The 21,391-nt window shown below is 50.9% G+C and overlaps 1 protein-coding gene across 7 annotated transcripts in view; it reads left to right on the forward strand.

Moving 5' to 3' along the window:
* Positions 1-21,391, forward strand: part of GTF2I (general transcription factor IIi) — a 74,139-nt gene that overhangs the window by 39,912 nt on the left and 12,836 nt on the right. For 2 of the 7 annotated variants that reach the window (XM_056137702.1, XM_056137704.1), the window contains exons 10-20: positions 172-231; positions 2,097-2,153; positions 3,953-4,015; positions 10,725-10,835; positions 11,430-11,495; positions 12,826-13,009; positions 13,524-13,582; positions 14,787-14,858; positions 16,277-16,460; positions 17,084-17,142; positions 20,652-20,723. In XM_056137702.1, coding sequence (XP_055993677.1) covers positions 172-231; positions 2,097-2,153; positions 3,953-4,015; positions 10,725-10,835; positions 11,430-11,495; positions 12,826-13,009; positions 13,524-13,582; positions 14,787-14,858; positions 16,277-16,460; positions 17,084-17,142; positions 20,652-20,723 — 987 coding nt within the window. The remainder of the gene's footprint in view (positions 1-171; positions 232-2,096; positions 2,154-3,952; positions 4,016-10,724; positions 10,836-11,429; positions 11,496-12,825; positions 13,010-13,523; positions 13,583-14,786; positions 14,859-16,276; positions 16,461-17,083; positions 17,143-20,651; positions 20,724-21,391) is intronic. The other 5 variants (XM_056137703.1, XM_056137707.1, XM_056137708.1 and 2 more) reach the window with 5 other exon arrangements.

Consider the following 21,391-nt stretch of genomic DNA (forward strand, 5'->3'; position numbering starts at 1 on the left):
TGTTTGGTGCATTTTTCTTTTTTTTGAGTTTTTTTTTTTTTTGTCTTTTTTGGTTAAAGAGAAAGATGTATTTCTACATATCGCTCACCCAAGTTTGTTTACTAAAGTGACCCAAAATCCATAAATAGATTTTGGGCATGACTTTTGAAGTGTTATTTTTGTATTCCAAAGCAGGCCCTTCTGAAACTGATGATGTTGATGACAAACTCCCCCTTTCGAAGTCTTTGCAAGGTATAACCTTTTCACTTCCATTTCCCCACCTGCTGTTCTTATTTAATGTTCCTTAGATGGGACAGACTGTGTTTTAATATTTATTATATCTGTTAAATTGCTTTTCTAAATGGAAAAGGAAAAAATGTATTTGGCCTTTTATTTTTTTAAAAAAAAAAGCATAAATGAACTTCACCAGCAACAATTTTTTTCAAAACCAATTTTCCCTTTTGTGAATCTAGTAATGAATCTCGAAATGGGTACATGACACACTTTCCCCTGGCAGGTAAAGTAATGCATTTATACCTTATATGAGCACAGTCAGAAGTGAGGAGTTGTTGTCTGGTCAGGAGTGTCACTCGTGAGGCGGGCACGCTGAGACAGCTTTCAGGGAGAAGGAGGGCGATGGCTTGCAGTCCCCGGCCTTATTGATTCGACTTCCCGTGGGGTGGGGGTGGGGAGGGTTTTTACATAGCGTCCCCTAATTTGGTGACCATAGACCCTTCTTTGATTGATGCTTCTGTTTCTGACATTGAACGCACAAGATGTATTTTCTTTAGCTTTAAGTGTCTGGGCAGTTGCTTCTTTCGGAATTTATAAGAGCAGAGACAGACGTACAGGCAGAGTGCTGCCGGCCCCTCTTGGGATACTTCTGAGGTGTTCTCACTCCTTATTAACCTCTGTTTGGGGATCCTGGTCTCTTCCCCGTTATCTCTCACTCCTGTGACCTTATATCGTAAGTGTCCTAGGGCCTCTGCCCTATAAAGTTAGGAGTTAAAGTCAGGAAAATGGGGCATGCTGGGCTGAGGAAAAAGTTAATTGCATAATTCATGGCTCTAGGTTTCACTTAACATTTTTAATTCAGGTGAGTTTTTATATGACCTGGAGTAAGTAGAAAAGAGCCTCAGGGCCAGCTGGAGAGAGAACACAGAGATAACGCTGGGGGGGGGGGGGGGGCGGTCACTTGCCTGGTAGCTGGCCAAGCAAGCTCTGGTTCCCTGATGAGCCCAGGTCAGGAGTAAGCACATCTGGGTGTGGTCCCCAAAACAAAAAGCCAGAAACAGAATCCCCCTCCCCCCAAGAAAACTAATGGCATCATAATGTTAGACATTGAAAACCAAATATATTTGATCTGAGTTTGGCGTTTTCAACTCAGCGCAGGCAGGAGTTCCTGTTAGTTCTTGGAACTGGGGTCAGTGTTCTTTAAAGATCACACTTTAAAGGACTTTTTAAAAAGCACCCTTTAAAGGAAAAGTAGGATGAGGCAGACATCTGACTTGTTACCCGATTCATTACTTTCTGCCCCAGTTTTCAGACACAGTCAGATAGTATTACCTGGATTAAAATGCCTTTGAGATTGAAAAGTAGCATCTGCAGGTTTAACTTGTCAGTTTCCTCTAGTTTTGCTGAGCCAGTGGGGATGGTGTTTCCATCCCTCCCACCATAGTGAATTACAGAAGCAGGAAGCGTTTCCCAGCAGAACTTGAACTTGTTCATGGCGCCGAGTGTGAGCATAGGAGTCAGCTATGATCTTGTGTGTGTGTGTGTGTGTGTGCTCGACATCCCTAGCGGGTGGAAGTAGTAGTCCTGTTAGTATCAGTGATTGTCGCGTAGGCGCAGTCGCTGAAGTAACCCCCAAACCTGCTGAGGGGTAGTCTCTGTCTGTATTTTTAAATACGTTTCTGAGCTTTCAAATACAAGTGGTATGTGTTTGGTTTGTAGGGTTTATTTATTTATTTTTTTAATTCGATTGCATTGAGTTAATTAGGGGGTTGAAGAATCAGTTTGTGTATGTTATATAAATCTTTAATTGTTTGTGTTATTACTTTCACTTCTTTACAAGTTTTCTTTACTGGCTTATTATATGTGGTTTATTTTCTTTTTAGGAAGCCATCATACTTCAGAAGGCAATGAAGGAACAGAAATGGAAGTACCAGCCGAAGGTTAGAAATAAAGGGCCTGGCTTTTTATTATGGTTGTCAGTATTGCCCTTAAAGCACCTTATTTGAAAATAAGGTGATTGTTTGACATCTCTTTGAAGCCAACAGGTGTTTTTTTTGGTTTTGTTTTTTAAAAAAAAAACCCAAAGCCCTGATGCGTAATGCACCTTTGCCTGTCCTGGACACTTTAGCCTTCAGGAGGGAAGCTTGGGCCAGTCTCCGGGTCCCAGCACTGCCTGCCTGCCCGCAGGGCCTGCCATCACCCAGGCACCCTCACGGAGCAGCTGCAGGGTTTCGGGGTGTGGTGTGCCTAGAATTGCTTACGTACTTTATTTTGCAGACTCTTGTTTTGATTTGGTTCTTGGGGCCACACCTGGCTGTGCTCCGAGGTCTGTCCCCCTGGTGGTTTGTGGGGACTTCCGGGGCATGAGCGGTGAGCGCCCCACCCACTGCACTGTATCACTCCAGCACTCTTACTGATTTTGAAAACAGTACTTAAGCCTCTTTAAGTGGGAAGCGGTTCCCAGGGGCCCTGGAATATTAGCTCATCTTTACACATTCAGTTTTATGATTAGGGTTTCTAACTGGAATATAGTTCTTGCCAAAAAATGTTAGATGTTCACTTGAGATAACACTTAGTGTCTTTTTGAACTCTCTAGAGAAGATTGTGTGGATGGCCTCTTACTGCTTTAGAGCAAGAGGTAACCAGACAGTTCCTCTCGCTGGAACCATCCTCTGCGTCTGTGGGGTTTCACGCAAAAGAAACCCTACATACCAGACACGCGTGTCGCTCACGAGACACTGTCGCTTTCCTCCCGGTTTCAATTCTGTAGTCAGAGCTCAGGTTCAAAACACTTGAATTTTGAGTAAATGTTTGTTGTCCCAGGTGCAGTGTTAACTAATAGCCGAACTTGGGGTTCTGGTCTTTATTCCTTTACTAACAAGTAAACAATCTGTGGCAAATCAATTAATCTCTCGGCCTCTGCAGAAGCTGCTGACAGAGTCCTCCAGCCGCTTCTCAAGCTCTGGCTTCGGGGTGCACTTTGGTTCTGTGCAGTAACACAAATGTTAGTGAGATACCTCGTGTTTTCAAAGAAGGGGTCATAGGAAAGTTAGGGTTTGCAGCTCTGCCCACATTTACCGTGGCCGTTATCTTGATATTAAGACCTCCTCACTTTATTTATTTTTTGCTTTTTGGGTCACACCGGTGATGCACAGGGGTTACTCCTGGCTCTGCACTCAGGAATCACCCCTGGCGATGCTCAGGAGACCATATGGGATGCTGGGAATTGAACCCGGGTCCGCTGCGTGCAAGGCAAAATGTCGTACCCGCTGTGCTATTGCTCCAGCTCCAAGACCTCCTCACTTTAAAAAAAAAAGTTTTGATTGTATTTTACAGTATAGAGTCCATGATTTTCGGCTGCGGGTCTGTGGGGTGTAGAGGTTGAAAACCTCTGATAGTAACTGCCCTTAGACTCCTGGAGAAACAGCAGTCCTGGCATTTCCAATCAGAGCCGGAAGATAACTGTGACTCAGTTATCGCCTTAGTCCTTTAAACTTAAGAATTTTATAGTCCACATGCCGGTACCTTGGTTTTATTGATTTCCTGGGGTTTTTATACCTTTTGTTTTCTTTATACCTCTGTGAGTAGGGGCAGCTGTTTTAATAAACATGAAATGAGTCAGAGTGCCAGGAAAACTCGATAGGAGGCAGCTTTTTTGAGTATCAAGTCAATAAAATGTTGGAACCTTACAGAAAGTGCTTTATAACGAATGTCATTTTAGAATTTTATTTTCTTCAAGATTCTACTCAACATGTCCCTTCAGAAACAAGTGAGGATCCTGAAGTTGAGGTGACTATTGAAGGTCAGTCCTGGGAGCCTTGTTCTTCCGGTCACGAACGCTCAGCCTGTGTCCCATTCATTCCTCATGGAGCCTGGGAAGCATCTGTGTGTGTGTGTCACCAAAGTAGCCTCCCACTCACCCCCCCAACATCCTTCAGCACAGTGACCTGGACCTCACAGTCAGGTTCTGGCTCCTGAGCGGAGCAACTATCGGTCAGGGTTCAGCCTGCCGGTGGTGGCCGCGTCCACACCAGCCTCTCCATGCTCACCGAATATGCTCGTGTCTGTGTCGCTCAGGTGGTGTCAGACATCGTTTTTCCCTGCAGGAATGCAGTTGCTCAGCCTGTCCCAAGTGAATTAAAAATGTAACTCATGTGATCCACAGTGTTCACGGCTAAAAGTTACTAAATTGGTTTTTTTCTACAAAGTAGAAAATATGCCAATATGCCAAATACCAGTAACAATGATGGGTCTCATTCTCCTAAAGAGCCTTGAATATGGCACTTTCTTAAAAATCTCAGGGCTAGGATGAAGGAGACGTTACTGGGGCTTGCTCAAGGCAATCGACGAATAACAGGATGGTCGTGATCGTCGTGATCGTGATCTCCAAAGTAGATTGCTCCCAGTTTCTTCCAAGTCTTGTCCCCTCTAAAACACGGCAAAATGCTTCAGCCATGCTATAAGTGTAAAGTTGCCTTTATCCCTGCCCAGCCCAAGTGTCTGTGATCAGTAGACCGAAGTTTATTTTGTCAGCCCCTAAATATACCCTAGAAGGTTGATTATTTTTTCCCCAATAAGCATTAAGTGTTTTCACCATTGAACATTAGAGTGAATATTTAAAATAGACACATACCACACTGCTCATATATTTTTTTTCCCTTAAGCAAGTCTTGGGCAATGCTGCTTTTCTCCTTCAGCTCCTTCCCCTCTTCTCGCTCCCTCCCCATCCCCCAGTCTCCTGTCGGTGACTTGGGTTTCTCCTTCATAAACTAGTCAGTGTTTCTTTTCTTTGCTTCTAAAATATGTTGATTGGTAGCTTCTGCCTAATATGATCTCTCGTATTCTATGTTAATGTCTGTGTCTGCTCAACTTTCCATCCTGAGTCTACTAAACCCGAAAGCCGTGTTGGCCTTGCTCGTAAATTGCCATGAGATAATTGGTGCCCCGGACGGGGAGGAGGCTCTGGGCTCAGCGTGCTTGGGAGGCCGGGTCAGTCCTCAGCCCTGCAAGCTTCGAGCCTGCTGTATCCCCTGAGCTCTGCCAGGTGTGGCCCAAAAACAAACTTAGCTGCCGGTGGCCCAGTCGGTGGGGGGTGAGTCGGGGGAGGCCCGGGCTCCAGGCTTGGCAGGAGCAGACCTTGCTCAGGGGGTCACTCCTGCTGGGGCCAGGGAGGGCCAGGATTGCTCGGCCCTGAAGTCTGTTTTCTCACACTCGGAACTTGAAGGGCACAGCTCAGTGGTTTGGAGCATGGGCTGGCCGGGACGGAACCCTTGGGTCTGAACCCTGTGGTCCAGCACCCCACCCCACAGAGCACTCGGCAATAAGGAGGTTAAGTGACTGCTAAAAGTTGTTTTTGTGTCTGCTTGGGGGGGGTTGTTTGTTTTTTTGTTTTGGGGTCACACCTGACTGGGCTCAGGGCTTTCTTCTGGCTCTGCATTCAGGGGGCTGAGGGGGCCGTCTGGGGCACCAGGGATTGAACCTAGGTCAGCCCCATACTCGATAGTTACTACCCGCTTGCTTTGTTGTTGCTCCAGCCCTGGTGACCATTAAAATTTTTAGAAATAAAGAATTTGGTGGGAGTGGGGGTTGGGGAGGGGGGATGGTAGGCAGGAGTATTCTGGGACTGTATCATACCAGAGCCCCCAACCCAGCCTGTCACATTCTGGAACTTGGGGTCTATCTCCAGCCCCAGGATAAAAGTTTTAAGTATGACTAATAAGTTGATAGACATGTATATTTAATATGTACGTCTTAAAGCAGATAAAAGTTGTGAGAATATGTATATGTATATGTATCTATGTATATGTTTTGGGGCCACACCTGACGACGTTCAGGGGTTAATCCTGGCGAGTGTTCTTCCCACTGGTGAGGGCTCGAGAGTAAGTGTTTGCCAGTAGCCGAGGCCTTTGGAGACTCACCTGATCAGAAGATCAGTGCCCGGCCAGAGCCATCTTAGACAGGTGGGGTGCCGCCATCTTAGACAGGTGGGGTGCCGGCCTTGATCCCCGACCCATAGAGGGGAAGAAGTCCCACGTCCTGTTGCCTTTTTTTTTATTTTTGGCTTTGGTTTTGGGGTTGGTTTTGGGGCTGGAACGATAGCACAGTGGTAGGGCGTTTGCCTTGCATGCAGCCAACATGGTCGACCCGAGTTCGATTCCTCCGTCCCTCTCGGAGAGCCCGGCAAGCTACCAAGAGTATCTCGCCCGCACGGCAGAGCCTGGCAAGCTACCCGTGATGTATTCGATATGCCAAACACAGTAACAAGTCTCATGGAGATGTTACTGGGCCCACTCGAGCAAATCGATGAACAACGGGAGGACCGCGACCGTGGTTTTGGGGTCACACTCAGCAGTTGTCAGGGCTCCCTCCTGGCAGGCTAAGGAACCATATGGGTCCTCAGGGGTGAGGATGGGGGTGGGGTTTTGAACCTGGGTCGGCCGTATGCGAGGCCAGAGGCCTTCCCTTCCCGTTGTCCTGTCGCTCCGGTCCCACCTGCTGCCGCTCTTACACCAAGACCCAGCCCCCCGAGGCTTGCTGGGGCATGGCTACCAGGTCACAAGCAACGGGATTTTTCTGCTTCTCCTGAAAGTGCAGGTTTCAGTAAAAGTAATTACAGGCAGCAGCATTTCCCACGGTGTGTGTGTTCACAGATGATACAGTACAAGCTGCTAAGTATTTTCTTTTCTCTGTCTGTCTCTCTCTCTCTCTCTCTCTCTCATTGGTTTGGGGCTATGTCCCGTGGTGCCCTGGCGCTTGCTGGGGGTCGGTCCCAGTGGTGCTGGGAGACTGTCCAGTGCTGGGAATGGACGATGGGGCTCCGGCATGCACAGCACACACTCAGTCCATTGAACCCTCTCTCCAACCCTGCCACTTATTTTCTGTCCATACAGTGGCAAAGTGAAGATTTAAGTGGTACTGACCAGGTTAGTCACGTGAGAACTTGGCACATCTTGTCTGATCACCCCTGTGTGTGCATCGGGATCTATTATATATCATACATACGCCATCATGTGGATGCATGGTCCTGAACAGTATTAGCTAGTTAAAAACGAAGTCTTGGCACTGGTCTCGTAATAGGAGGGAAAAACAGACATTAAAACTTTTTGTTATTCTCTCTGCAAGTGGTTCAGAAAAGATCAGATGAGTTTGGGGTGTTGGGCCATACGTGATGGTGCTTGGGACTCCCAGCTCTGTGGGCAGAGGCCCCTCCTCCCCCACTGGCAGATCAAATTGGGGTGGGCTGCCACAAAGCAGATGCCTTCCCCTCTGTAGGTTAGAGTTGCGTGGCGAAGTCTCTGCCTCTGGCCGACACTCCTGGTCAGGCTGTGCTCCACTGTGTTTGGAAGAGCCAGTGCTGGCCTCAACTGCCTCCTGACCGTCTCAGCTGCTTTTTCGCTTTGTTTTGTTTGGGGGCCACACCTGGCGGTTCTCCTGGACTACTCCTGGCTCTGCACTTGGTGATCACTCCAGCTTGGGGGACCATCTGGAATGCCAGGGGCTGAACATTGCGAGCAGCCCCCTGCACCCCGCCCGCTGCACTGCCTCTGGGCACTGCCTTCTGTGGCCCATGGGGCCTTGCTGGGAGATGCCCCTCACCGTTCACCAGTGTTGGGGACTCTTTGGGGACAGTGCCTGCCTTTGCCCCACAAGCATCTCATCTGGAGTGCTGTGCTTTCTCCTGTCCTGATGTCCTTTCAGAGGCCCTTTGTCCAGCATTTGGTTATCCCTTCTAGGGACGTGCTTGTTGGAGTCTCAGCCACCCTGTGGCTCATTCTGTCACGACGAGCTGATTGATGAGTACTTAAGTTTCCAAAAAATGAATTTTGTTTTGTTTTGTTTGGGCCATTCTTGGCAGTACTCAGGGCTTCTTCCTGGCTCTGCACTCAGTGATCACTCCTGGCAGGGTTCAGAAACTGTGTTCAGGGGTGCCATGCCTGAACTCTGGTCCCACTCTGCTATCTCTCCAGGTCAGGTTGTTCAAAAATCGGTAGAAAGTGGATTCGTTTAAAAATCTATTCATCTCCCTGAGTAAGACTTTGAAAGCTTTTCTGCTCAGACCGTCCCACGCACAGCCGAGTAGCCCATAGTCGCTTCACATTCTGCACATGGCACTTGGGCGGTGAAGTCTTTGATTTTGTGTCAGCACCACACCTGTCAAGGCTCAAGGATGGCACCTCAGCGGTACCAGGGTTCGTCCCTGGGTGTCCGGCATGCAGTGTCTTTGCTGGTCCTTGGGTTTTCTCACTGCCCTGGACTGCAGTGTGGATGATGCTGTTCCCGGCCTTTGACGGGTGGCAGGTGGGGGCGGATTTAACGCTTTGGACTTTCCTTGGTGGGCATGTGGCTAGTTCCAGCCTGTCTTCTCTGTTGCTTCCGTGATGTCCTGCAGGTGCAGGACTGGCCCAGAGAGACGAGCTCCTGGGAGGGTTTCAACAGGAGCCACAGGCTGCCCAGTCCCTGGGCCCATGCTGGTGTCTCCTTTGAGGTGGGCCCAGTCCCTGCCCTCACGCCGCTAAGCAGAGCCAGAGACCAAGTGCACACACACATATACACACCTGTATAGCACTGGTTGCTCCCAGTGCCAGCCTCACCTCTAGGCTGACCGTCACAGGAAGTGACCGCTCCGTCCTTAAGAACCCCGGAGTGTCCTCCAGCTCGCTTAGAAGAAGGGCGGGCGGTCTCCTAGGGAGCAGGCAGGCGGAGGGCAGAAGAGGTTGGGTTCTGGGCCTTGCTGGTCTGTAGCTTAGTTCTGGTGCCAACCTTGTCAGTGTGAAGGGAGATCATACAGTCTACACAGACTCTCGGGTTAGTGTGGACATTTCTGCTGGGGTCTCCTGTGCTCTCACACAACACGTACGCATGTATGCACGCACACTGCTATAGCCAGCTCCAGCCCCTCTGGGGAACTGTGAACACTTTCTAACGCTGTGTCATCTCTGTTCACCACTTTGTTGTCTTGTGAGGAAATGGACTGTCCCAGATTTCCTTTCTTCTTGGTGACCGCTGCTTCTGCTTTTATAAAGTGTATCAATGCCAGTTGGCCCTTTCTGCGACGAGACAGGCTGACAAGAACGCCCTGTCCAGGCACTGAAGGTGACCTGTCCTCCTTGCTTCCATTTGGAGGCTTCACGGTAGATTAGGATTTCTGGCTCCATTGCTGCTCCTCTTTCCCAGTCACTGTGTCTCTTTTTGGTTATATCCCTTTATTTGCCGTGTACTGTAAGATTTCCTGATGATCTGTATATTTAGGCTGCTTTAGCCGGCAGGGGAGAGACTGGTCTGGGAACCACGTCCGGCAGTGCTCAGGGCTCCTGGCTCTGCGCTTGGGCATCACTGCTGGTGGTGTTCTGGGAACCAGCTGTGATGCCCGGGGTCCAACCTGGGTTGGCCACATATAAGGTAAATGCCCTGCCTGCCTGTGTGTTGCGCTGGTCTCAGTCATGAACTCTTGCTAGGACCAGTGACAGGGCAGCTGATCAGGGGCTGTTCTCAGAGGAGCGCCGGGCGTCCCATGAGCAGAGTCGGTTGCTACAGTAGGGTTCTTTTTTTACTTGGTTCTACTCCGGGGGGCCACATTTGCCGGTGCTCAGGGATCACGCCTGGCAGGGATCGAACCCGTGTCAGCTGTGTGCAAGGCAAACGCCCTTCCCTCTGTCCTGTCGCTCTTGACTCCCCCGGGTACAGCCACCCTTGGCCAGAGCACAGGGTGCTCCAGTGCTGTGTCTCCAATAGTCTGACTCATGCATAACGTCCCATGGAATTTACATGGGCTGAAATAACACTTGTTTCACCAATAATGTCCTACCTGCTTTTCTTTAATTCCCTTATTAAGTTTTGTGTTGGTTAAGGGTGCTGAGTCCCATAGTTAGTGAGGCACCCTTGTGTATGCACAGATTCTTCATCCACAGAAATAGGTTTCCATTCAGGATTTTGTTTCCTCTATTTGTATAATTTGAAATGGCGTGCAATTCTTTTTCTAGATAGATACAGAATATAATTCTAAGGTAGTTAGATGAGTTATGAGAGGAGACCTTTAAAATGATGTCACAATAAAAATAAAACTTCTAAAAAAGATTAAACGGGCTGGAGGCCATGGTACAGCGGGGAGGGCGTTTGCCTTGTACGCGGCCGACCCAGGTGTCATCCCTGGCACCCCATCTGGTCCCTGATGCACTGCCAGGAGTAATTCCTGAGTACAGAGCCAGGAGTTAGCTCAAAACGTTCCTGGGCGTGGCCCCCAAACAAAAGAGAAGAGACAAGGAGGTTAAATAGGACAAAGGAAAATGGGGGCACATCCCAAAGGAGTAGAGTGGAGCTGGGGAGAAAGGATCCTGGAGAAGGGGCCCGGGAGTTCTCAGGGTAGACCCGCACCTCCCGGTCGCAGGAGGGCCGAGGAACAGCCCTTCCTCTCCCAGTGCTCGCAAGCCCTGTTTGTCTTCCGGATGTTGAGGCTTTGCAGCCGGAGCGTGCCCCAGCCTGTCATTCTAGTGATGACACTATTCTCTTTCAAGACGATGATTATTCTCCACCTACCAAGAGACCAAAGAGCAGCGAGCCACCGCCCCCGCCGGTCCCGGAGCCTGTCAACGCTGGGAAGCGGAAAGTGCGCGAGTTCAACTTTGGTGAGTGCGTCCGCCCCAGCCCCAGCCCCAGCCCGGCCCAGATGACACAGGCAACTTGGAGGCTTGGTGATCTCCATGGGGGCACCCCAGTGGAGCCGGGCCCCTGGGGCTGTCCCTGCCCACTATGGGCCGCTTGGTGGTCAGGCAGGTGTTCCAGACACATTTAGTTTTCAGCGAACAATATTTAGCTTGCTTCATTTTGAAACCGGGGGGATGAATACCCTGTCCTGAGTTTCACCGCTCTGTGTAATCCCACCAGCCCCCAGGACCAGCCTGTCCTTTGGACTGAATGAAACACTAGTGGTCAGATGGGTTTCTGGCTTGTACTTGGACAGATAGGATGTTTCTTATCTCTTTGAAACATTTTCAGTGAAGAACACCTTGGTCCTAGGAAGTAGCAGTTAGAATGGAGATTGTGGTGTGGGGCTGTGGGCGAACGTCTCTCCTGCCCGAGACCCTGATGAGCCCTCCCTGGCCTACAGCAAAAGGGAAAGGGAAAGGTTATGATGTGCTGTGTGGAGGATTCATCTCTGGGTATTGGGTCATGTTAACATGCGTGTCTTCACGGGGGACTTTTTTACTTTCTGTTTTCAGAGAAGTGGAACGCTCGGATCACTGATCTACGCAAACAAGTGGAAGAGCTGTTTGAGAGGAAATACGGTATGTCTGAATGGAAGCGTATCTGTTCAGTGGGGCACCTGCCCATGGGAGCTTGTCCAGTTCTCCCAAGGCAGTTCTTGGTGCCTTAGGAAGGTCCTGGCCCGTGCCGAGCCTTAGCAAGCATATTCTCCCCCGTGGTGTTTATTTTTTATTTTTTTTCCCCCTTCTTGGGTCACACCCGGCGATGCTCAGGGGGTACTCCTGGCTCATGCACTCAGGAATTACTCCTGGCGGTGCTCAGGGGACCTTATGGGATGCTGGGAATCGAACCTGGGTTGGCTGTGTGCAAGGCAAACGCCCTACCCGCTGTGGTATTGCTCCAGCCCCCTCCTTCATTATTTTAACTACCGACTTCCACCCCACCCCAAAAGCCATCACCTTGTGTGTTTGGGATTTTTATGTTAGAGTGTTGTGGATGTTGAAGATTTAGAGATTCTAATAAGGGGCCAGAAAGAGAGTCCCGCTGGGGGGGCGCTTGCCTTGCTCCTTCTGCCAGTGCCGCCTACATTGTAGGTTCGATCCTCGGCATCCCATGCGGTCCCCTGAGCACACCAGGAGTGATTCCTGAGTTCAGAGCCAGGTGTGTTCCCTGTCCCCCAAAATCAAAAAATATTCTGTTAGGAAGTGGTTGGGGCCAGAACGATAGTACAGCTGGTAGATTCTTGCCATGCATGGGGCCGTCCTGGGTTCGATCCATGGCACCCTATAGGGTTCCCCCTAGCACTAGCAGGAGAGATTCCTGAGCACAGAGTCGGAGGTAACCTCTGAGCATTGCTTGGTAGGCCAAAAAGCTTTGATCTGCTATGTTTAGCCCAGTATTCATCTAAATTTTTGTGGGTTGATTCTCTTGCTGGCTTTTTTGTTGTTGTTGTTAAATCTCATTGTTTTCCTAGTGTATCCTCCGATCTTTATTCAGGAATCTAAGAAGCAAGCAGGCCCTCTGGCCTGATGCTCTGTGTCATGTAGCGAGTCATAAAGCCCATCCAGCGTTGGCTTTAATTGCTCTTTAACTGGGGGGCTGTTGAGCCTACGTGCTGGCATTTAGTGGTTCCTTTTAGAATGAAGAGTCTGGCTCCCTGATTCCGAGCGTGTGTGTTTCCATTACTTCATTACACATTTGGCTAAATTAGGTACTGACATCTTCAGGATTTTTAATTTTGGTGTCCATTTTTAATCTAATTTCCTGAAGTAAAGGTCATGGTGTGTGGTGGTTTTTTTTTTTTTTCCCAAGTATCGAGATGCAAATTTTCAGGTTTTTGCTTTGTTTCCTGCATCCATGCTTTAATACTTGGTCATTAAATGATCTCCCCTTTCTCTTTTTATCTCCAAGCTCAAGCCATAAAAGCCAAAGGCCCCGTGACGATCCCGTACCCTCTTTTCCAGTCGCACGTCGAGGATCTGTATGTGGAGGGACTTCCAGAGGGGATCCCTTTCCGGCGGCCGTCGACGTACGGGATCCCCCGCCTTGAGAGGATCTTACTCGCAAAGGAGCGAATCCGCTTTGTGATTAAGAAGTAAGACCCGTGGACTCTCTTGTCTGTTTCCAGTAGCCACTGGGACTGCGTTGGAATTGTGGCAGCAGCTCCTGTCCCCAGCACCTCTGGGAGCGACCTCCGAGGATGCAGCCAGGAAGAGCCCCTCAGCCACGCTGGGGTGGCCCACAAGGCACAAAATCCCCCCTCCATATGTTTTTCCGTATTTCTTTTTCTGGGGCGTTTGGGTCACACCTGGCAGTGCTCGGGGGATCCTTTGGGATGCCAGAGCTCAAACCTCAGTTGTCTGCGTGCAGGGCAGGCGACCGCCCTCCCCACTGTGCTGTCACTCTGGCCCCTGTACTTCTTCCAGAAGGCTCCACATCTCGTATCTGCCCCTGTTTGGCCCAATTTTCTCTCCCTCTTGGGGCGAGTCTCTTCTCATATTTCCAAGACCCACAAGCTCACTGCCACTGTGCCATGCCAGCCGAGTGTTAAATAAGTACTGGCAGTGAATAACGTTGGCCAATACATCACTCCTTTCCTCACCTTTCAGACATGAGCTTCTGAATTCGACACGGGAAGACTTGCAGCTCGATAAGCCAGCTTCAGGAGGTGGGTCTCAGCCCGGGTCTGCTTCTGTGCCCAGTTAGAGCACTCTCCACCAGGAGTACTTGGCATCTAGGGTCTCCCCAGGGCAGGGCAGGGCTGGAGACTGGCAGCCCAGTCGGTAGGGCAAAGGAGCCCCAAGGAGGAGATAAGGCTGGAAGGGGGCCACAAGTGGAAAAAGGATGCATGGTGCAGAAGGAAGGATTTTCTTATCAGCCTGTTATATTAGCGAAATACAAACACTCTCTCCAGTCATCTGGAATAACTTTGAAATGTCCTGTGATCTGGACCTAAGTATTGACGTGTGTGTTGGCTGAGTCCGTAGTCTGTCCGTTTGCAGCTTTCTTTGCCATACCCGGGATGTGACAGACAAGATTTGCCGCCAGAGGGTCCGGAGGGTATCTTTTTCTTGGGGGGGGGGGTCACACCCGGCGATGCACAGGAGTTACTTCTGGTCCATGCACTCAGGAATTACTCCTGGTGGTGCTTGGGGGACCATATGGGATGCTGGGGATCGAACCTAGGTCGTCCGCGTGCAAGGCAAACGCCCTACCCGCTGTGCTGTTATTGCTCCAGCCCCAGAGGGTATCTTTACCCGTTGGTTAGACACATTTTGTTTCAGGGCTGGGGCATAAACCCGGTAGTGCTCAGGGTTTACTCCTGGCTCTGCTCAGACCAGTGCAGTGCCAGGATTAGAACCTGCATCTGCCAAATGCACAGCAAGTGCCTTAACTCATTTCTCTGGCCCCTGCTATGTAGGACTGGAAAGAAAATACCTTTGTGATTGTTTTGTTGCTCTTGCTCAGTTGTCATGTGAAGGGGGGAAAAATTCTGATGGGGGTGCTGGAGAAAGTATGTAGTAACAGGCACATGCCTGGCATGTGGCTGACCCCGATTGGAGCCCCCATACCCCGAGGTGGCATGGAGCGTCTGCAGTGGGACCACTTTGGGCCTTTCATTGGACCGCAGCTGGACTGAGTGACCAGAGCGTCCCCTGGGTCCCTGATCACCACTTGAGATATCCCCCCCCAACAACAACAAAAATTGCCCGCTAGTTCTTTTGTTTGGTGGACAATGCCACTCGGGCACAGTGCTCCAGCCTGTCGGGGCATGATGCCCGGGCTCAGTGCCTCACTAACTGAGACCGTCACCGTGCGGGGACCTACCCACTGCTGTCAGGTGAAGGAAGTGTGCCTCCTCTCTCTCCCAGTGAAGGAAGAGTGGTACGCCAGGATCACCAAGTTACGCAAGATGGTCGACCAGCTCTTCTGCAAGAAGTTTGGTGAGTGCCCGTTTCCTTCTAGTCAGTCTTGTCCAGCCCAGTGTCCATCAGCGATCCTGGGCTGGGCGCGGGGCAGGGGTGCTCTCTGCCCCTTCTGTTGATTTTGAATGCATGTTTCCTCATGGACATGGCAGGGGCAGGCAGAAAGGGCCCCTGTGTCCAGGTGAGCTGTGTTTACTTTGCTGGTTTTTGTTCACTGGGGGTTGTTGTTGTTTTTTGTTTTTCTTTCCTATTTTTATTATTTTTTTTTTTTAATCATCTTAATGACATCTGGTGGTTTTTAGAAATAGGTTTCTTCTATCTGTGACATATCCCATATATGAGTCCTTCGCCTTGGGTCTAGGAGTAAGGCCCATAAGGTAGAAGGCCATTTAGTCAAGAGGGAAAATCCCCCAGACAAACCAGAAACTAAAATCAAGAGTCACTTTTTCTGATGGACTTCGGCCTTGGTGCCATGCCCGGGCAGGGTATAAGGGTATACTTCAGACTTGGTACCTGGAGGGGGGGTTGGGGGGAGTCCCCTGGTGCCGGAGAATGGCCCCTGGGTCCCCCTCACGCGTGCAGAGCCCGTGCCTCAGCCCTTCTCCAGTCTCCGAGTGAGTTTCCTCCCTCACTTGATCACTTGTTTGTTCTAATACTGTGCTTCTGTTTGAACCAGTCTGTGCTTAGTTTTTCCTTCCCGTTCCGTGCCAGAATTTATTTCCTTTAAAACTGTATGCTGACTGAAGTTGAAGGAGTACGCAGCATTATTCTGTATTTGCATTAACAGATGAATGCTTAATTGTAATAAGTGTGTTCAAGCCAGTAAATATTATTAATTCATAAAATACTCTGAGGCAAAAATCTGCTTCCAGGTATTTGAAAAGGTAGTATGTTTGCTGCATTTTTTTGTTCTATTATATGATTTCTGACTGATTTTTTTCACAAAGGTATCTTTTTTTGTTTTGCTTATATTTTAGCAGTGGATTTAGGACTAGGAACCAACCCAAACTCCAGCAGAAAGTATTAGTGGGCTGGGTCTGTACCGTGGCGGCCCCTGGTCTGCTTCCAGCACCTTAGAGAAAACACATGACACGTACAGAGAATTTCATTTCCTATATTAAGTCTATTTCAGTAGTGTGTGTCTGCGCGTGTTTTGTTTCGTTTTTTGTTTTGTTGGTTTTGGGGCCGCACCTGGCGATGTTCAGGGGTTACTCCTGCCTCTGCACTCAGGGATCATTCTTGCCGGTGCTGGGGGACCGTATGGGGTACCAGGGATCGAACCCGGGTCAGCTGCTTGCAAGGCAAATGCCCTCCCCGCTGTGCTATCGCTCCGGCCCCTGTGTGTGTATATTATTTTAATTCACGTGCTTTGCTTTGCGTTTGACTATGGTGGTTTGAACAGAAACTCAGTCTCGGTCTGCTTTTATTTTGCGAAGCCGAGGCCTTGGGGAGCACCGAAGCCAAGGCTGTCCCTTATCAGAAGTTTGAGGCGCACCCGAATGACCTCTACGTGGAAGGACTGCCGGAGAACATTCCTTTCAGAAGCCCCTCGTGGTACGGAATCCCCAGGCTGGAGAAGATCATCCAAGTGGGCAACCGGATTAAGTTTGTTATTAAAAGGTAGGACTGGAATCCATCAGAGCCCAGTGGAACCTAGTCCCCGCGTGAAAGATGGATTTCCCGAGTCGAACCTCTGGTCCCTGTGGGTTGGACTGTCTGTAGGTTAACCAGGTGCTGCACGAGGTACAGCGGCTGAGCCAGCGGGGGGGACGATGGGAGAAAAGTGAGTGGAAACCTCACTGCACACTGTGGCAGGGAGCAAGAGCCCACAGAGGCCGGCCACTCACAGGGAGGCCAGGCCGGCATCCCGTCTGTCCCCTGTCACAGCCGCGCTGTGCCAACCTGCGGGTCCAGGGGGCTCTGGCCCGCTGTGCCCTGACGGGACTTAGACAAGGCAGCCGGGATGGGACAGGTCTCAGGACTTGGGCTTTGCCCAGTTACTCTTCGAGGTGTCTGGAGGGCGTGCTGAACAAGACCCTTTTTCCTACAATGAGTTTGCTGCCAGTGGAGGGCCACACTGGGGACTGTCTGCCCTGCGGCCCGGCTCTGGGGAGTTTGCCCACGTGCTCAAGGGCTGTGCGCCTGACAACGTGCTTTCGTACTCTTTCGCTCCTTCTTGCTCTCTCTCACTCTGTTTCTCTCTGTTTCTCTCTCTTTCTCTCTCTTTCTCTCTCTCTCTACAGACCAGAGCTCCTGACCCACAGCACCACTGAAGTTACACAGCCGAGAACTAACACGCCAGGTAAGGAAGCTGCGGTTTCCTCTAACAAGCTCAAATCTATGGGTTGGCTTTTTGTTGTATCAACTTTTTTTCAGTTTGGTTTTGGGCTCACACCCGGTGTTGCTCAGGGCTTACTCCTGGCTCTGTGCTCAGGGATCACCCCTGGCGGGGCTAATGAGGCCATGTGGGATGCCGGGGTTCAGCCCGCAGGCAAGGCAGGTGCCTTCCACGCTGTACTATTGTACCCCTCCGGCCTTGTTTTTCCGGCCTTTAAAAATGTTTCTGTTGGCAGAACATAAACGACTTTTTGTGAGTGCTTGATACAGGCAATTCTTATTTTATTAATAGGTTGGAGGCAGAAAAGGGAAACTAGAACTTGGGGAGGGGTTGAAATTTATTCTTTTTGGAGGCGGGGAAGTGGTGTTTAGGGCTACATCTGTTGGTGTTCAGAGGTGTCTTAGATTGAGCCAGTGTGAGACTAGAGCCTTCCCCCCTATGCTGTTTCTCCAGCCTCAGGAGAACCAGTTCTGGGGTTAAGCCTGCTAGGAATGTGCCTCATCTGCTGGCGCTTTGTGTTCCCTGCCACTATTTCCGTCGCCAAACTCCTTTTTGGCCTGTAATGAGTATCAACAGAAACTTCTGTTTTCTCTGAGGGGCTAGAGAAAGGAGTAGCAGAGGGGTTGAGGTGCTTACCTTGCAAGCAGCTGTCCCTGGTTCAGTTCTTGGTTCCACTTCCGGCTCCTGGAGCAGAGTCAGGAATGGTCCTGCCGGCTGGGGCCCCAAACAGCAGTCGCAGGGATTCCTTTCTCTTTTCTGGAGCAGCGCCTGGCAGGTACGCAGTCGCCACGTGTGCCAGCCCTTGTAGATTTGCACCTTTCGTGATGGACCCAGTGTTTAGAGAACAGATTCAGGGCTGGAGAGACAAGAGCTCAACAGGCTAGACGCCGGCTTCCCCTACAGGCAACCTGGAACTGTCAGCCTGGATGTCTCCAGACACCTCCAAGACCCTCTCTGAGCACCATGGGCTTGGGGCTGGAGGGGGGCAGCACAGTGGGCGGGGGGGGGGGTCTGGCACTGGCTTTGCACACTGCTGACCAGGTTCCATCATGGCACCCTATCCTGCGCACCCCAGGTCTGGTTCCCCCAAACCAAGAAAAGGATTATGGCATCTGACGATCATTTGTAGTAGTACCTTGGAGCACCGTTGGGAGCAATCCCGGAGCACATTTGAGTGTGGCCCCCAGGCCCCCCAAAAGTGAATGAATAGAATTTAAAATGGGGCCAGAGAAATAGGGGGTCGACACATGCCGCATGCTGCTGACCCTCGCTCCATCACCGACATGCTTCCACCGCCTGCGATGTCGCTCTGAAGGCCCCAGGCACCACCGAGGGAGGCCTTAAACTGCCTTGTGCCAGGCACCACCGAGGGAGGCCTTAAACTGCCTTGTGCCAGGTGCTGCTGGCCCAGCACCTCCTCGTCCTTGGGCCCTTGTTCGCAGTGAGGTGTTTCCTGGGCCTCCTGGGGGCCACTTCAGGGTCCCCCACCCCCTTGAATTCTTTATGGGATGTGTGCTGTATTCACGCAGCTCCACTGACGCCACGGCCCACTGGGAGAGACCTGCATCTTGGTTCCGAGGATGATTTTCTTCTTGCTTCTTTTGTTTTGGGGCTACACTCGGCAGTTCCCAGGGCTGACTCCTGGCTCTTTGCTCAGGGATCGTTCCCGGTGGGCTCGGCACCCTGTGGGATGCCGGGGATCAGAGTGGGGTCGCTGGTACCAGGCCAGCGCCTTACCTGCTGTACTGTTGCTTCGGCCCCACACCAGGTTTTCTTTTCCTTGATGTGAGGTATCAGTACCCCCTGTCTCCTTTCCTGTTCTTTCCTCATCATCTAATGCCACTGACAGGGACCTGGCAGCCTTTGGAACTTCTGTGTGAGGATCCGTGGGTGTCCCTGAATTGATGTGGTTCATTGTCCTGTGAATAACCCTACGAGGAACTTGAGTTTGGGGGTACTCGGGGCTCACTGTTGGTGTTACTCGGGGACCATCTGATGGAGCAGGGGTGTAACCAGGCTGCACAAGTGCCTTTGGCCCTGCCCCATCTCTCTAGTCCCCTGGGATGAGTTCATACATGAGCTGGTGTTTTGGGGACCAGGGCAGGAGCCCCAAATTTAGTCTTTGATGTTAGGGTGGTTCTGGTGGCCCTAATAGTGGTGAACATTGGACTGTCCAGACCAGTGGGCTGAGTTTTCACTGGGAAAAAATCAGGGGTCCACTGATTCGGAGCTCCTGCCCCCCCCCCCCCCCCAAGAAAAAAAGATGTTATTTGTCCTCTAGAACACAGGTGGGCAGGTGTTTGCCCTGCATGCAGTTGGCCGGGGTTCAATCCCAGGTGCCCCATATGATCTCCCAAGCCCCACCAAGAATGATTCCTGAGCACCATCAGGTATAGCCCCAAACCAAAAATACATGAAGTGCATTACATCCCATCAGCTGTTAGGTTACCCAGGGACAGCTCATAAAGGTTCGCTGGCGTGCAAATGGCGCGTTGATCTTTGGGCTCTATGATGGGGGGTGGGGGGAGGCGGTAGACAGTGGCCGAGCAGGGAACCAGAGTTCTCCCTGTGCGTTGGGAGGAGTGTGATTAGCGAGTCACCTCCAGGTGAAGTGACAAGGTCGGCCCAGTGTGCTCCTTGGTGTGCTTCCCATGCAGGCAGAGAAAGAATGGTAGGCCAGAATTGAAGCTGGGGGGGACCCGCGGGCTTTGATAGATTGAGCCGGAGGAGTGGCAGCGAGAGAGAGCCCTGGCAGGCAGGGGCGATGGTGGCTGCACACGAACGCGCAGGCCCTGGACGCTCCAGCCGTGCTGCTCTCCCAGCCTGCCCTTAGATCAGTGTGGGGCAGGGAGAGTGGACGACGGGCCTTCTCGAGGCCCCGCCTCAGTGCTCAGGGTCTCTGATAGCTGGGGTGGAGGGGGCCATCTCCAGTGGGGGTCTGGGCCCCCATCTTGCCTTTCTCACAGCAGCTCAGTCTCTGCACACCCCTCCCTCTCTTCTCCCCTCTCCCGTCTCCTACTCCGCCATGTTCCCTGGTCTGACACTCCCAGCATCCTCTGCTGCTTCCAAGTATTCCTCCGTCCTCTACCTTGGACAGTATGGAGAAGCTGGACAATCCCCATACAAGCTCGCGAGTATCTCCACATCAGTGACCTCATACAGATGATTGGTTTTATTTCCATTTCTCTGGCGGGGGGCATACCTGGTAGTGCTCAGGGCTTTTCTCCTGGCTCTCTGCTTAGGGATCACTCCTGGCGGGGCTCCGTTTACAGGGGTACCAGGCAAGCACCCTGCCTGCTGTACTGTCACTTCAACCCCCAGAGTTTTTGTGTTTAAGCCAGAGAACTTCAGGCACCTCATCTCAAACCAGTGCTGTTTTGGCTCTCGTCTCTGGGTTTGTCGACTCTTCACCTCATCTGACTGCACCAGTCCCGGCGGGGAGCCTCAGTAACTGGTTTATGTTTGCTTTGTAGTCAAAGAAGATTGGAATGTCAGAATTACCAAGTTGCGGAAACAAGTAGAAGAGATATTTAACTTGAAATTTGGTGAGTAAAAGATACTAGTTGTATCTCAGTACAACTAGAAGGGAAAGAAAATGAAGAAGCATTGCAGAAGGCTCCAGAAGTCTAGATCTCTATTCCCATGGAACAGGTTATTTCTTGTGGGTTTGCCCTTTGTCCAGTGGAAAGGCCGAGCAGCATTGGGCTGGATTCGACCCCACCCCTGGGCCTCCGGTCAGGCTGCTCTCTGGTGTGCGGGGTTCACCTTGGTGTCAGCCGGGATTTGTTGGTATCAGCTTTCCCGGCGGATTGAAGGGTGCCAGAGAGACTGTTAGTGGCCGATTGTTGACTTATGTGTGTCTCTTATGGAGAAGGAAGTAGGGAGTGGGATTTTTAGCAGGATTGGGACCTGCTTTGTGTCATTTTTATACTTGCTGGTCACCTAGTCGTTGTATCCTTGATCTGGGTTCATAAAACTTTACCACTAATCCCCAATTTCAGTTCTGCTTTAATAAGGTCTGTGGGTCACTTTGTGTCCAGTGACCCACAGAAGGCTTATTTGTAGGCACCACATAAAGACTGGGTGGGGGGAGCAGCCGGGGGCACTCTGGTGACCGGCCATCTCTGCCTGCACTTCTCAGCCAATTGCACCAACAGTTGGCCCCAGGATACGGTGCTGGCAGGGCCTGAGCGCTGGGTGTCAGCCCTGTGTG

This window comes from Sorex fumeus, unplaced genomic scaffold (genome assembly GCF_029834395.1).
Source record: "Sorex fumeus unplaced genomic scaffold, SorFum_2.1 ptg000126l, whole genome shotgun sequence".
NCBI classification, from domain to species: Eukaryota; Metazoa; Chordata; class Mammalia; order Eulipotyphla; family Soricidae; genus Sorex; species Sorex fumeus.